Here is an 11,700-nt window from a genome sequence, read left to right on the forward strand (position 1 = left end):
ATGCATACCTCTCTCACTACTGATTGCCGATCTGAACTAACCAAGAGTAAACAAGTAACCGGAGAGAAATATACATCTATAAATCAAACAAGATGGCATGCATATATTATATATAAACATAAAGAAATAAGAATTCATCACATGATCAACATCACTGATGTGAATACATCATATTAACCATAATCATGTATGGTAGCTCATATAGCTATTGTACTGAACATCTAAACATGTCAAGATGGAGAGCTTACAACTTTGGCTAGTGTTAGGAACCCATAGTCCAAGGGATCAACTACCCACAACTCATCTTGAAGCTTGAGAGTCAAGGTTTGGTGATGAAGAAGATGGTTTCCCCCTCCAGCACATCATCTATGTACATTCCCCTCCTCACTCTACCCATTCTGATTTTTCTTCTTCCTTCTCTAGTTTTTTTTACCGTTTTTCCATAAAAAATGCCTCGACTACCCCACCTCTTATTGATATGTGTTTTTAGATAAAACTAAGTGTTACTAAATAAACTTCTTTTATATAATCATATTAATAATAAATTGGTAGGTAAATCACAAGCTAACCTACTAGAATACGCCAATATCCTACGAACGTTCCCTGAGAGCATTTTACCAGCGAAAGCTCGAATTTCCATACAATTTCAACTAAATTTTTCATGGCAACTTTACAGGAATTGCCATGATCAGAAGAGAAAGTTGCCACATGACACAAAAAATAATGGGATCAATTTTTTTAAAAAAAATTACCAACCGCGTGATTTGGATTCAATGGTTGTGGGGCCATTCCCTGGGACCTCCTAACCAGGAACGTTCCCCAGTTAAAACTTCCCTAGGATATTTATTCCCATGCTGCGACAGTTATCTAGTTGAGTTAAGCGCATGGATATAACTTGTCCCATATCTTGTCGACATGCAAAATTTGATCGTAAAATATGAGCACTTTGTGTAAAACTATATGTGGACGATAACATGGTACTGCTCACTTATAATTTTACAAGCTAAATACCCGTGTTTCACGAGGGCAACTTTACCCTAGTGGGTCAACGTAGAGATTTTTTGATTAGACTGAGATTGAGATATGTTGTGAAGAGAAGGAATCCGTAGTCAAAAGATAAGGAAAAATGCGATGAGACTGTATACATAGAACTATGTGAGTTCATTTTATTTTGTTGTTTGCTTGCAAGAGATTTCTTGTTATCGGCGGTTTATTTGATTTCTATTGATTGCCTTACAAGGGATTTCTTGCCCCAGAAATAAGGTGGTGGAGTCGGTTTGAAAAAATAAACAATGGAAGTTATCGCATGGTTTGAAAAAGAATTTGCTTAGAGGGATAGAAGCAAAACCAACAAACTCCTCTTTAATAGTAGAGATTTATTATACATACTGCAAATGGTCGTATTTTTATGAGATTTTGCATGATTTTTTTTTCAGCTTTTTAGAAACTCAGAAATCAGAATGATCTGCACGACTGCTTGTTCAAAGTGCACAGGAGGCAGAAACAAAACAAGGCCCAACCCACGTACAGATATCACCAGCTGGCGCGAGCCCTAAATTCCAGCCCACCTACTGAAACCACCTGCCATAAGCCCTTGGGGTGCATCCTGACCCATTTTACTGTGTCCATTTCGGCCGCAAAACTAGTGGAGCAACTTCGACTCAGAATTGCCTCAAAAAAAAACTTCGACTCAGAAAAAAAAGCGGAGCAGCAGGCAATATTTCGGGTTAATAAAGTTGGCTTTTCCCCTAAAAATAAATAAATAGAAAGAAACAATATTTCGGGTTAATAAAGTTGCCCCCCCCCCCCCCCACACCCCACCCCACCCCAAAAAAAAGGCAATATTTAAACCGCAGGGCTTGGCAGAAATATGGTACACCAAATGATATAGCAGCTAAATGTTAACAATAATGCATTGTTGCTAGAGATGCAGTCTTTATAAATCGACTATACCAGGTCGAAGGATGTACACATAGAGCACGGTAAAATTCGATGATACACAGCAAAAACTCTTGGCAAGAGTGACGGTACTGAGAGCTGTCGAAGAGATTGCCTTGGAAGAATCAATAGTATCCGATTATGCTGGCCACCGAGGAGTACGTTCCGAGGGTGGCACTGATGACTCCAACCACTATTATAACGACGCTTGCAATCACCTGAATAACCGCATGGTATGAAGAGAGAAATCTTGAGTGTTCAGAAATCATCTCCAGAAGAGAAGGAATCTTGGAAAGCTTATGGTAAATTATATCTTACCTGCGTACGTGTGGCTTTATTCTGTGTGATCTTCAAGAAGCACAAGGCGGGCATTATGATTGCCTGTAATCATGCAAAGAAAGTCAAAAGGAGCACATCCGTTACTTTGTCATCTGTATTTCTTACGCAACTGTAGGTTTGTTTTTTGGAGGATGGGACTATTATTCTCATGAACAGCCCACATGGATGCAGTCAATTTTAGCACACCAAAAAATGTTGTTTGACGAGTTTGATCTTTTTTACAGATTTTCTTATTATGTGCAGCTTAGTACAGCTATATAGGCCATTAAGTGGGGGAAAGAATGGCATACCACAAGTATACTGAGCAGGGATCCAATCAGAGCCATCACCAAACCTGAAATATGCAACATGCAAATCAGGAATGCACAGTATAATTCTTCTGTAATGTGTTCTCAAAGAAGTCTTCTGTGAGCCGCCAATAATAAAGTACAAAGCAGATGATAGCTTAAGCAGCTGAAGTGCATAGTACTATAGTAAGCAGAGGTGTTTTAGGAGTTCCCTAAAAGAAGGAAGTGTTTTAGGAATATTTGCACCTGTAACGGAGCCTACAGGAAGTCCCCAATTATTTTTTCCTAAAAGGAAGATAACCCAGTCCTCAACTAAACACCGATCTGAGCAGGTCACTGCCCATTATTGATCTCAAGTCCTAACACTATGAAAGTGTTAATTTTCCAGGAGCATGGAGTTAAAAAATATTGAAAATGCAATGAATCAAGATGCTGTTTTCAACTACTAATCTTGGTACTGCATTATTTGTAATGAGCCACTTTGCATTTAGCTGTTTCCGAGGGAAACAATTGCATGTAAAGTTTATGCACCATCCATCATTCCAAAGTAATGCGTGTCCATAGGAAATTTACTGGGTTTTCAAGAAAAGCAAAGCAAATAAAACATACTACAAGAAGTACAATGGATTGGCAGTGAAGACTGCATTTGCAGAAGACAACAAAACCAAGGATGGTAAGTACGCATTCTATGTGCATAAGATTTGACAATCTTAAAAAAATGCATAGCAAAAATAATCAGTGCTGAACAAAGGTATAAGCATACCGAAGAATGGAAGAAGAAATGCAATGACAACAGTTGACGCCACAAGGCTCGTCCTCAGTATAATAGAGACGATTGTTTCGTTCAAAAATCCTTCAGGGCGCAACTCTTCTAAACTCCGAGCCAATGGGTTTAACAACAAGGCAAATCTGTTTATGGTTAAGGAAGAAGCTGTTCTATATGGAGTTAGGTACAGTGAAAATCAACATAATCCTAGAAACCTTGACATTACAAAGTTTGACGATAGAAATTCCAAAGGATACTTGGTGAAAGGGTTGATCACCTGAAACACCAAAAAAATAATGATCAAGTTTAAGGAAAGACAGTTACAATACCAGGAGCTAAGATAAAGTCGAGCATAATTCTTACCGTGGTCCACAGAGCAACTTTCGAGGCAAATGACTCTTTTGGAAGATTCAAAGTTATTTGCGACAGAGTCTTGTCACCAAACATGAGATAGCCAATAATAGCGAACGAGCCATATATCGCTGTGCAAACTATGAAGCTGCACAATACAATTATCCATACTTGAGGAATTTGACCATTACACATCAAACTAGCCAAGGTAAGACATTTGTTCATGCATACCATATGAAAAGTGCCTTAGGGAATTTTGTGCGATCAGACATTGATTGGTAGATATTAGGAAATACCGAATGCCCAGAGTAGCAGAAACCGTAAATACCAATTGCAAAGGGCATGCCACTCCACTTTACTGCTTCCCCGGTCTGATGGAACCCTACACCTTCAGTGGTGCCGACTAAAGCGACAGATATAAACACCACAAGAGTTGCAATCACACCACCGGCTGCGCAAGTAATTAAATCATGTTAATAGCTAACTAATGATGGTCGTAACAGAATTAATTAAGCAGGTTAGGAGTAGTGAGACCTGAAAGGTATGATAGCACTCGCAGATCTCGCAGCCATACTGTGGGCAGGACTACCAGTGCAGTTAACACTCCAAAGAAATGTTTACTGTCGACATGAATCCCAAACAAATTAATATTGACGTCAGGAAAGATTGATGTCATATTATCACCTTCCAGTATAATGAATTCCACGCAGTATGACTGCATCCAAAAAAATATGCATGAGACAAAAGTTTCTTTCCCAAGAAGTATACATGACATAAGTTTCTAAAACAGTTCAGTAATTTGCTTTGCTCAATAATCAAGGTATTAGATGGAAAACTTTGGAAAATACAAGTCACGTTGAAATAAGCCACTTACATATAACTCAGTATACAAAATAATCTGCAAAAAAAGAGTAAACATCAGTTAGTGTTTTTTCGCTTACCAAAGAAAAAATAATTTATGCATGAAGGTAAGACAGATGGGGTTTGATACTTAGATGCGCATTTTTCTCAGCCTAGAGGTAGGGGCAGCTAATACTGAAAATAGACAGAGGCCGGAGGCATTCCCTCCTTTAAAAAAAGTAAGACTGAAACTTCTGCCTTACAAGTCTGAAGTGGTTAGTGATCATTTAAAAAATAGGAATAGGGATCTAGAGATTAGATCGAATCAGCAGGTTTTTATTATAGCTTGTGAATTTTCAGATACGGCAATGATCTAGCAACTAGCAAGGATAAGGTTTATGGTAGCTTGTGATTTTTTCAGATGTGGCAGTGAGCCAGCAAGGATTAGGTTGTCAAACTAACACCAAGCACATAACAAAATGGCAAAAGAGGAGTGGGCACACCAGATATGTCTGTGTTGTTCCCAAGTGATACTTGTGCAAATAATTTAAGTTAGTTTATACCAACAAAGCGAATAATACCGTCCTAGAAAACATTCTCGAAAAAAAAATACCGACCTAGAAAAATGTATGCATTTTCACTAATCAAGTCAGTATAGCATCGAAGACACAACCTTACAGCCAAACACAGTAGAATATTGTACAGAAGCCAGGGCTTACAGATATGATCAAGCGGCCAATTCTTCCAAAGGCGGCCTCCCCGATGTCTGGATAGGTTGCAATACCGTCTTTGCTCTCGAAACAATGCTTGAGAAGAACTCCAGTATAACAGCAAATAATTGCAAAAACAGACAGAACTGCAAGACCAGCCCATCCAGCTTCATGAATTGTGAACGGAGCAGAAAGAAGGCCAACACCAGCGAGTACGTTAACACCTATAGAAAAGAAACATAGGACAGTCAAATATGAGCATATTTGTAGTTTACTGAACACCCCTGCTGCTCTATATTTGGATATTTGTAGTTACCATTGAAGACTGTCTGTGTTACGCTGCACCCTTGACCGACGTAGATCTCTCCAGTATACTGAAATGAGAGCTTCTCATCTCTGACTGAACCAAGAAGATGTCGCCGCAGGCTCTTGACAGATTCTAGCTTATCCGAGATGAAAGGCAGCCTGAGGTCAGAAGCCAGGCCACTGCGGCCACCATCGATTGAGTATTTGCTGGTTGAAGGACCAAGGTAACCGAAGATGGGAGACGCGGCAATTGTGTAGGTGTCAGTTGTTTCCCTGCAAAATGAACACCACGTCGTGATCATGCCGTCTGTATGACTCTATCTGTACACGAACAGGAAAACTGCCATCTGTAGTTTTGTGCACAAAAAGAAAAAGTGCAATCTGTACAAGCTGCTGGCATTCTTGAGTACGGACAGCTATACTGAGATATGCCAGCAAAGGCATCCATTAATGATGCTTTATTTCTTGTTACACCAGTCAGTACAAAAACGGGAGCCATTGATGAAGCAAAATAATACTACGTACTAGTATGACATACTGGTAATATAGTACTGCTGCTGCCAGGTGTACAGGTAGTGCCAAACATTGAACACTGCACTTTAATAATACTATAAATTTAATAAAATCATTACAACATTGTCGTACTGATGCTAGGAGAAGCTAGAGAAAACATACTCTATTTCCTACCCCTTTTTTCATCATTGTCAGTGGTTTCAGTCAACCTTGGTCATCTGGTCGAACAGATCAGACCATTCCCCAAGTGTCAGTGAACTCTAGGCCACTCCGAGATTGGATCAGGACATGTGTGTTTCCCGAAAATCGATTAAACATGGACAGCTAGCCCCGGATGTCTTCATCGAAAAAAGCTAGCCCCGGATGTGCAACCAGACTCGTCAGTGGCCAATCCAGTGAATCCACATGCAGAACTAACTAGTGCTCTGTCGGCCATTCCCAATCACCGAAGCCAACCAAATCCACTCTCATCACCACAGCAATCTAACCGAATAGCGGCCAAAATTGGCAGAGCAGACCACACCGCGATCGAACACTTAACCAGTAATAACACAGCAGAGTGCACGGAGTCATTGAGATGAGGCGATAGAGCAGGGAGAGAGAATGCGCACGTACCGGTAACTCTGCGGCCACTGGTGCGACTCGAAGGAGCCGACCCCGTCGCCGTCCTCGCCCCGCCCCTCCTCCTCCCCCTCGTCGTCGGAGTCGCGGAAGCTGTCGCGGGGGCTCTCCTCGATGTCGCCGTCGTCCAGCAGCATCTCGTCCTCCTCCTCCTTCCGCTGCCTCGCCGCCGCCGCCGCCATCACAAGTGGCGCAAATGCCGGGTTGCGTGGCGGATTTGGGTAGGACCACACGCGACGCTTCCAGAGGAGATGGAGATGGTAGGGGAGGGAGGTAAAATTATTGGGCGTGGTTTTTGGACGAGCAAGCAGCGGGGTTGGAAGGGGGGATGAAATAGTTGGAGATGGTGTGCTCGCGCGCGCCGCGACAAGGCGGCGTGAGCTGCGCTTGCTTACGGCAACCGGCACGCGGCTGGCTTGCTGCCGCTGTCGCTGACGTGTGGGCCCCGGCGCCACGTGTGAGGGGAGGAGTGGTGGGGGTGGAGGAAGTTGCTCGATTGGAGGTTGTGTCCTGTCTGTCTGTCACCTGCGTGGCGGTGAAACCGGGCATGTTCGGGAATGCGTGCGCTGGCGCTGGCGCCGCGCGCGGTGCACGCACGTCTCATCTCTCTCTGACCTGTGGGACCCAGATAATGACTTGCCTGAATTATTATAGCGCACGTACGTGTGCTGCCTATCACGTGCATGAGCATGACTAGGCCTGGCTTTCTTTTTTAGGAGAAGTACCGTATATTCATCATTCATACACAAATATCCATTTCGGATCGAGAGCTCATCGGATCTTGGTGAACAATAAAATCTAACAAATACTAAACAAATTTCAGATTTTTTTGTGTGAAATATATTTTAGTGTGTGAGGCCCGTCCAAAATTTCAACTCATTTGGACATCCGAGCTGCTCTCAGCAAAAGTAACAAAATTTGTCCCGAACAATGCAAAACTGTAAACTTTTTTCTCAGACCCTATTTTTTTCTTTTTTTTTTGTTGAGAGCTGCTCACATGTCCAAATGAGCTGAAATTTTGCACGAACCTCACGCACTAGACCATCTTCCATGCAAAAACAATTTGAATTTTTTTGAAATTTTCTAATATTTCATTTGATTTTACTGTTCATGCGCAGGAGCAGATGAGCTCGGGAGCCATTTAATCGCTCTCCAACATACATGGGTTCTCTTTGGAACATCTGGAAGAGACAACACATTAGAAAATCTACAGGAAAACTCATAAATTGATTTTTAAAACTTATCTTTTGGGTTCCTGCATCCAACATCATCACGGCCCAAGAATCCAGACGCCGTCATCGCCAAAGTGTTCACTGGAGGGGAGAAACACAAGCCTCCAACTTGCCAAGATCCAAGATAGTGCCATAGCGGCCAAGTTCCATTATGAGCCTTTGAACAGCGTCGTCACAAAGTGGCATCGAACATGTCGATGTATGTCGTCGGCCGAAGAAATACTTCACACATCTTGAATCGCAGTCTTGAAGTCCTTAAGTGGCAGGACTCCAGAATCAGCAACCATCTTCCATGCCAAATCTCCATGTGGACCATCCCTTGAACAAGACTGGCGTTGTAGCGTTGGCCAACTCCAAGACACATACTTCCAGCTCCGGGACGACGCTAGAGAAGCGGGCGACACAAAGCGGACGGAGCCGAAGAAACAAGAGCCTGAGCAAGATCTCCATCGCCGTCTTGAAGAACTCGCTTGAACACAAATTCATGGCTCCTCGACACCGGTGAAGAATGTCGTTGAGGCGGTGGCCCGAAGAACTTTATTTGCGGTGACGACGTCGGCGCCGAACTAGCGCCGTCACCCGACATTACCTATCCTAAACCTATCTATGGACCGGGCGGAAAGAGCCGGGCTCCCCCACCTTCCCGCTGCTGCTGGAGCGGCAAGCGGAGGGAAGAGGACCCGACGGCCTCGCCCGGCTGAACTTTCAACTTGGGATAAAAAACACACACGAAAACTACTCCAAATTCCCTTTTCAAACTCCCGAAAGGGAAGTTTTATTGGGATCTGGTTTTCCTAAGCCGTTCGGCTCAGAAGGCCGCAATGCGCATTGGCTCAGTTCTGACGCTCACGCATGTGCGGACATGCTAATCTCGGAACAGCGGCCGCAGAGTCGATCGGGCAGGCTGAACGACAGACGCTAGCTAACGCGTACGAACTACTAGCAGACACATCGCGTATTGACAGCGTCGATCGATGTCCACGCAAAAGACGATCGACTTTCTCACTCGCAGCGCGCGCCATGTGGAGATGGACAATGAAAATGATATCCCCGCGCAGAGGGACGTGGCGTCTAACCAGCACGGTCGGTCGATCATGTGATGTGCCTCTCAGAGGTCAGAGCCCTGCAAAGCACACGCAGCTCGCGGACAAATGAAGCGGGAAGCGGGCAGACGGCCAGGCTCGACTCGTTCGAATCGTATCGTACATGGGCGTGGCGTCTTGCCCGAACTAGCAAGCTCGGCTCATGGCGTCTTGCCCGAACTGTGGCGGTGCCAATTTGCAGTTTGGGTAACATGGATGAAGGTGCAGAGGATTTGAGTTTGAGCAGATCGATCTCGCGAGCGTGGCGCGCGCATCCGCATCGCATGGGATATTCGTGTGCGCATGTGGCGAGATGAGATCACCGCCAGCCACCTGCAGTCTCTAGTTTTCTATGACTTGTAATAAGGGACGGTGTTGGGATGACAACGGGTGACTTTGACCGATGATGACGTGTAGAGCCTATCTGAATATCTGATCTGATGCGTGCTGCTCGTATATAGGGCTGCTTGTGGCTGTTAATCAGTTGAGTATAGGATTGCTTGCAGATGTGTGATGCGGGGAGTGGAATAGCGTGTTTTGTTCGAAGCAGGACGGGGGAAGATGAGATAAGAGTCTAGTCGGAGATCGCTATCAGCGACACGCATCCCTAATCCTCGACGTCTGTTTTGTTGTTGTTGAGGTTATCCTCGACGTGTAAGAGATTGCGCTGGCCCGAGAGAGAGGCGCACGGTCCATCTGTAAGAAACTCTAGCCCGCTCGGACCCAAAGTCCACCAGGAAACGGGCCCACGATCTTGCACCCCACAGTGATCTATCTACCACCACCTCTACCAAGAAAAATCTATTTACTACCACCTTGCCAACGGAGGAGCGAGGAGGGCAGGGAAGCCAACTATATTATGAGCTCTTGCGAAGTTGTTGCAACCAAGCTTACCCTAACAGGGTACCGTGCGGCAGGCGTTGTTAGCAGTCAGCATTCGTATACAACGGACAGGGTCAACGGTCGATCATGAAGGGCCGTGGCCTAGATCGATCTTCTCTAATGGGAGATTGGGCGTCACGGTCGATCATGAAGGGCTGTGGCCTAGATCATTTGATCTACTGATCTCCTCTAGTGGGAGGTTGGGCGTCACGGTCGATCATGAAGGGTCGTGGCCTAGATCATTTGATCTACTAATCTTCTCTAGTGGGAGATTGGGCGTCCTAATTTATGGGAGAGGGGCACACGTCCGCGCGGCCCCTGCCAATTTCTAAAATTAAATTTTGGCTCTATTGTTTTTGCATGTTATAGTTTTGGAGTAACAATAAAATGCAAACTGACTAGGTCTGACATAGAGCACATTTGAGATAAAACATTAGGACACTAGGGATATAATGGTGTGTATACCTACGCATAACAATTAATACAACATAGAATTATCATACATAACTATACAAAAGCAATTAACACAAAAGAATTTTGTGCGAATGTGATATTTAGTAGGTGTCATGGGCAATACATAGTGCAACGCATAGCATGTTCGCATGCACACACTCGTACAACATCTACTAGATACTCCCTCCGTTTCTAAATATAAGTCTTTTTAGATATTTAAATATGAGCTACATCGGGATGTATATAGATTTTTTGAACTGGGGACTTATATAGACATACAAATAATTGGGGACATAAAAAATCCAAAGTATGTCCGAGCGGCCTGTTTTTGAATTTTTAGGATATTTTTCCATTCATGAATTTTTTTTTAATTGGCAAAATTTTGTTCAATTTCATTTACATTTTTTAATAAACTAGCTTTTAAAAAACATGAACATTTTTTTATTTCCCAAACATTTTCCTCAAAATTTAGAACATTTTTTGAATAAGCAAACATTTTTTTACAAAATTGCGAACATTTTTTAATCCACAAAAAATTTATGATTTATTAAATATTTTAGTTAAAAAATTCTCATTTTTTGAATTTTCAGAATATTTTTTAAGTCCCCAATTATTTAAAGTAGAAAAGAAAAGAAAGAAAACAGAAAATAAAAATAAAACAATAAAATCTAAAAAACAGGCTGCCTGGACATGGGCCGGCCCAAACAAGCGTTGTGTCTTTTCCCAGCATGTAGAGCGCAGTATAGGAGGTCCCTACTGCATGGGCCAGCCCAGGCGAAGTTTTTCCCGTGTAGAAAACGTTTTTTTTATCACTTATAAGGTGACATTTAGCTAAAAAACTTATAGGTGACATTGGTGGATAATATTTTGCAACTTTGGCCATCAAAAGCATTAGCCGCTTTATTATTTGGTATAGATTGAAATATCTAAAAACACTTATATTTAGGAACGGACGGAGTATGAGAGTTGTTTTTGTTTTTGTTTATATTAGAGTTATATAAAGCTTGAAGATTGACGATGTACACTCCATGTGTCTCGTAATAAATGAAAATATCACCTCAAAAATAATCTTCTTTTGAGATACATGCCATCAATCTTGATTGGCCAAAGAGTTCATAGACTCCTTAGACTCCATCTAGTACTTCTTGTTCTGCCACAATTTAGACTCTTGCTGTTTTGTACTGGTTCTTACACCACCCTCCCTCTCCCACTTGTGTGTGGGAGACACCAAATGTAACTTTCCAATGTAAATTGTAACCATCCTTCTTGGGTACTTATTTAATACAGAGCACAATGGGAGCCTCTCCCACTGTCTGAAAATTTCAAAAAAAAAATCTTGATTGGCCAAAGCTTCAAACTTGTGGTTTACTTATTTCTGTC

The 11,700-nt window shown here is 42.8% G+C and overlaps 1 protein-coding gene and 1 pseudogene across 2 annotated transcripts in view; one reads left to right on the forward strand and one right to left on the reverse strand.

Moving 5' to 3' along the window:
* Positions 1–6,982, reverse strand: part of LOC123145830 (amino acid transporter AVT1A) — an 85,338-nt gene extending 78,356 nt beyond the window's left edge. Inside the window, exons 1-12 of one of the 2 annotated variants that reach the window (XM_044565330.1) lie at positions 6,666–6,981; positions 5,548–5,810; positions 5,241–5,455; positions 4,556–4,579; positions 4,216–4,396; positions 3,913–4,132; positions 3,694–3,829; positions 3,588–3,607; positions 3,328–3,473; positions 2,568–2,611; positions 2,257–2,319; positions 1,860–2,156 (exon numbers count right to left, since the gene is read on the reverse strand). In XM_044565330.1, the coding sequence (XP_044421265.1) occupies positions 2,064–2,156; positions 2,257–2,319; positions 2,568–2,611; positions 3,328–3,473; positions 3,588–3,607; positions 3,694–3,829; positions 3,913–4,132; positions 4,216–4,396; positions 4,556–4,579; positions 5,241–5,455; positions 5,548–5,810; positions 6,666–6,853 (1,593 nt within the window). In that variant the 5' untranslated portion in view covers positions 6,854–6,981 and the 3' untranslated portion in view covers positions 1,860–2,063. Of the gene's footprint in view, positions 1–1,859; positions 2,157–2,256; positions 2,320–2,567; positions 2,612–3,327; positions 3,474–3,587; positions 3,608–3,693; positions 3,830–3,912; positions 4,133–4,215; positions 4,397–4,555; positions 4,580–5,240; positions 5,456–5,547; positions 5,811–6,665 lie in introns of those variants that run through there. The other variant, XM_044565331.1, reaches the window with a different exon arrangement.
* Positions 6,983–10,065: 3,083 nt separating this feature from the next.
* On the forward strand, positions 10,066–10,189 carry LOC123146721 (uncharacterized; annotated as a pseudogene).
* The last annotated feature ends 1,511 nt before the right edge of the window (positions 10,190–11,700 follow it).

The sequence above is a fragment of the Triticum aestivum genome, chromosome 6D (genome assembly GCF_018294505.1).
Source record: "Triticum aestivum cultivar Chinese Spring chromosome 6D, IWGSC CS RefSeq v2.1, whole genome shotgun sequence".
Taxonomy (NCBI): domain Eukaryota; kingdom Viridiplantae; phylum Streptophyta; class Magnoliopsida; order Poales; family Poaceae; genus Triticum; species Triticum aestivum.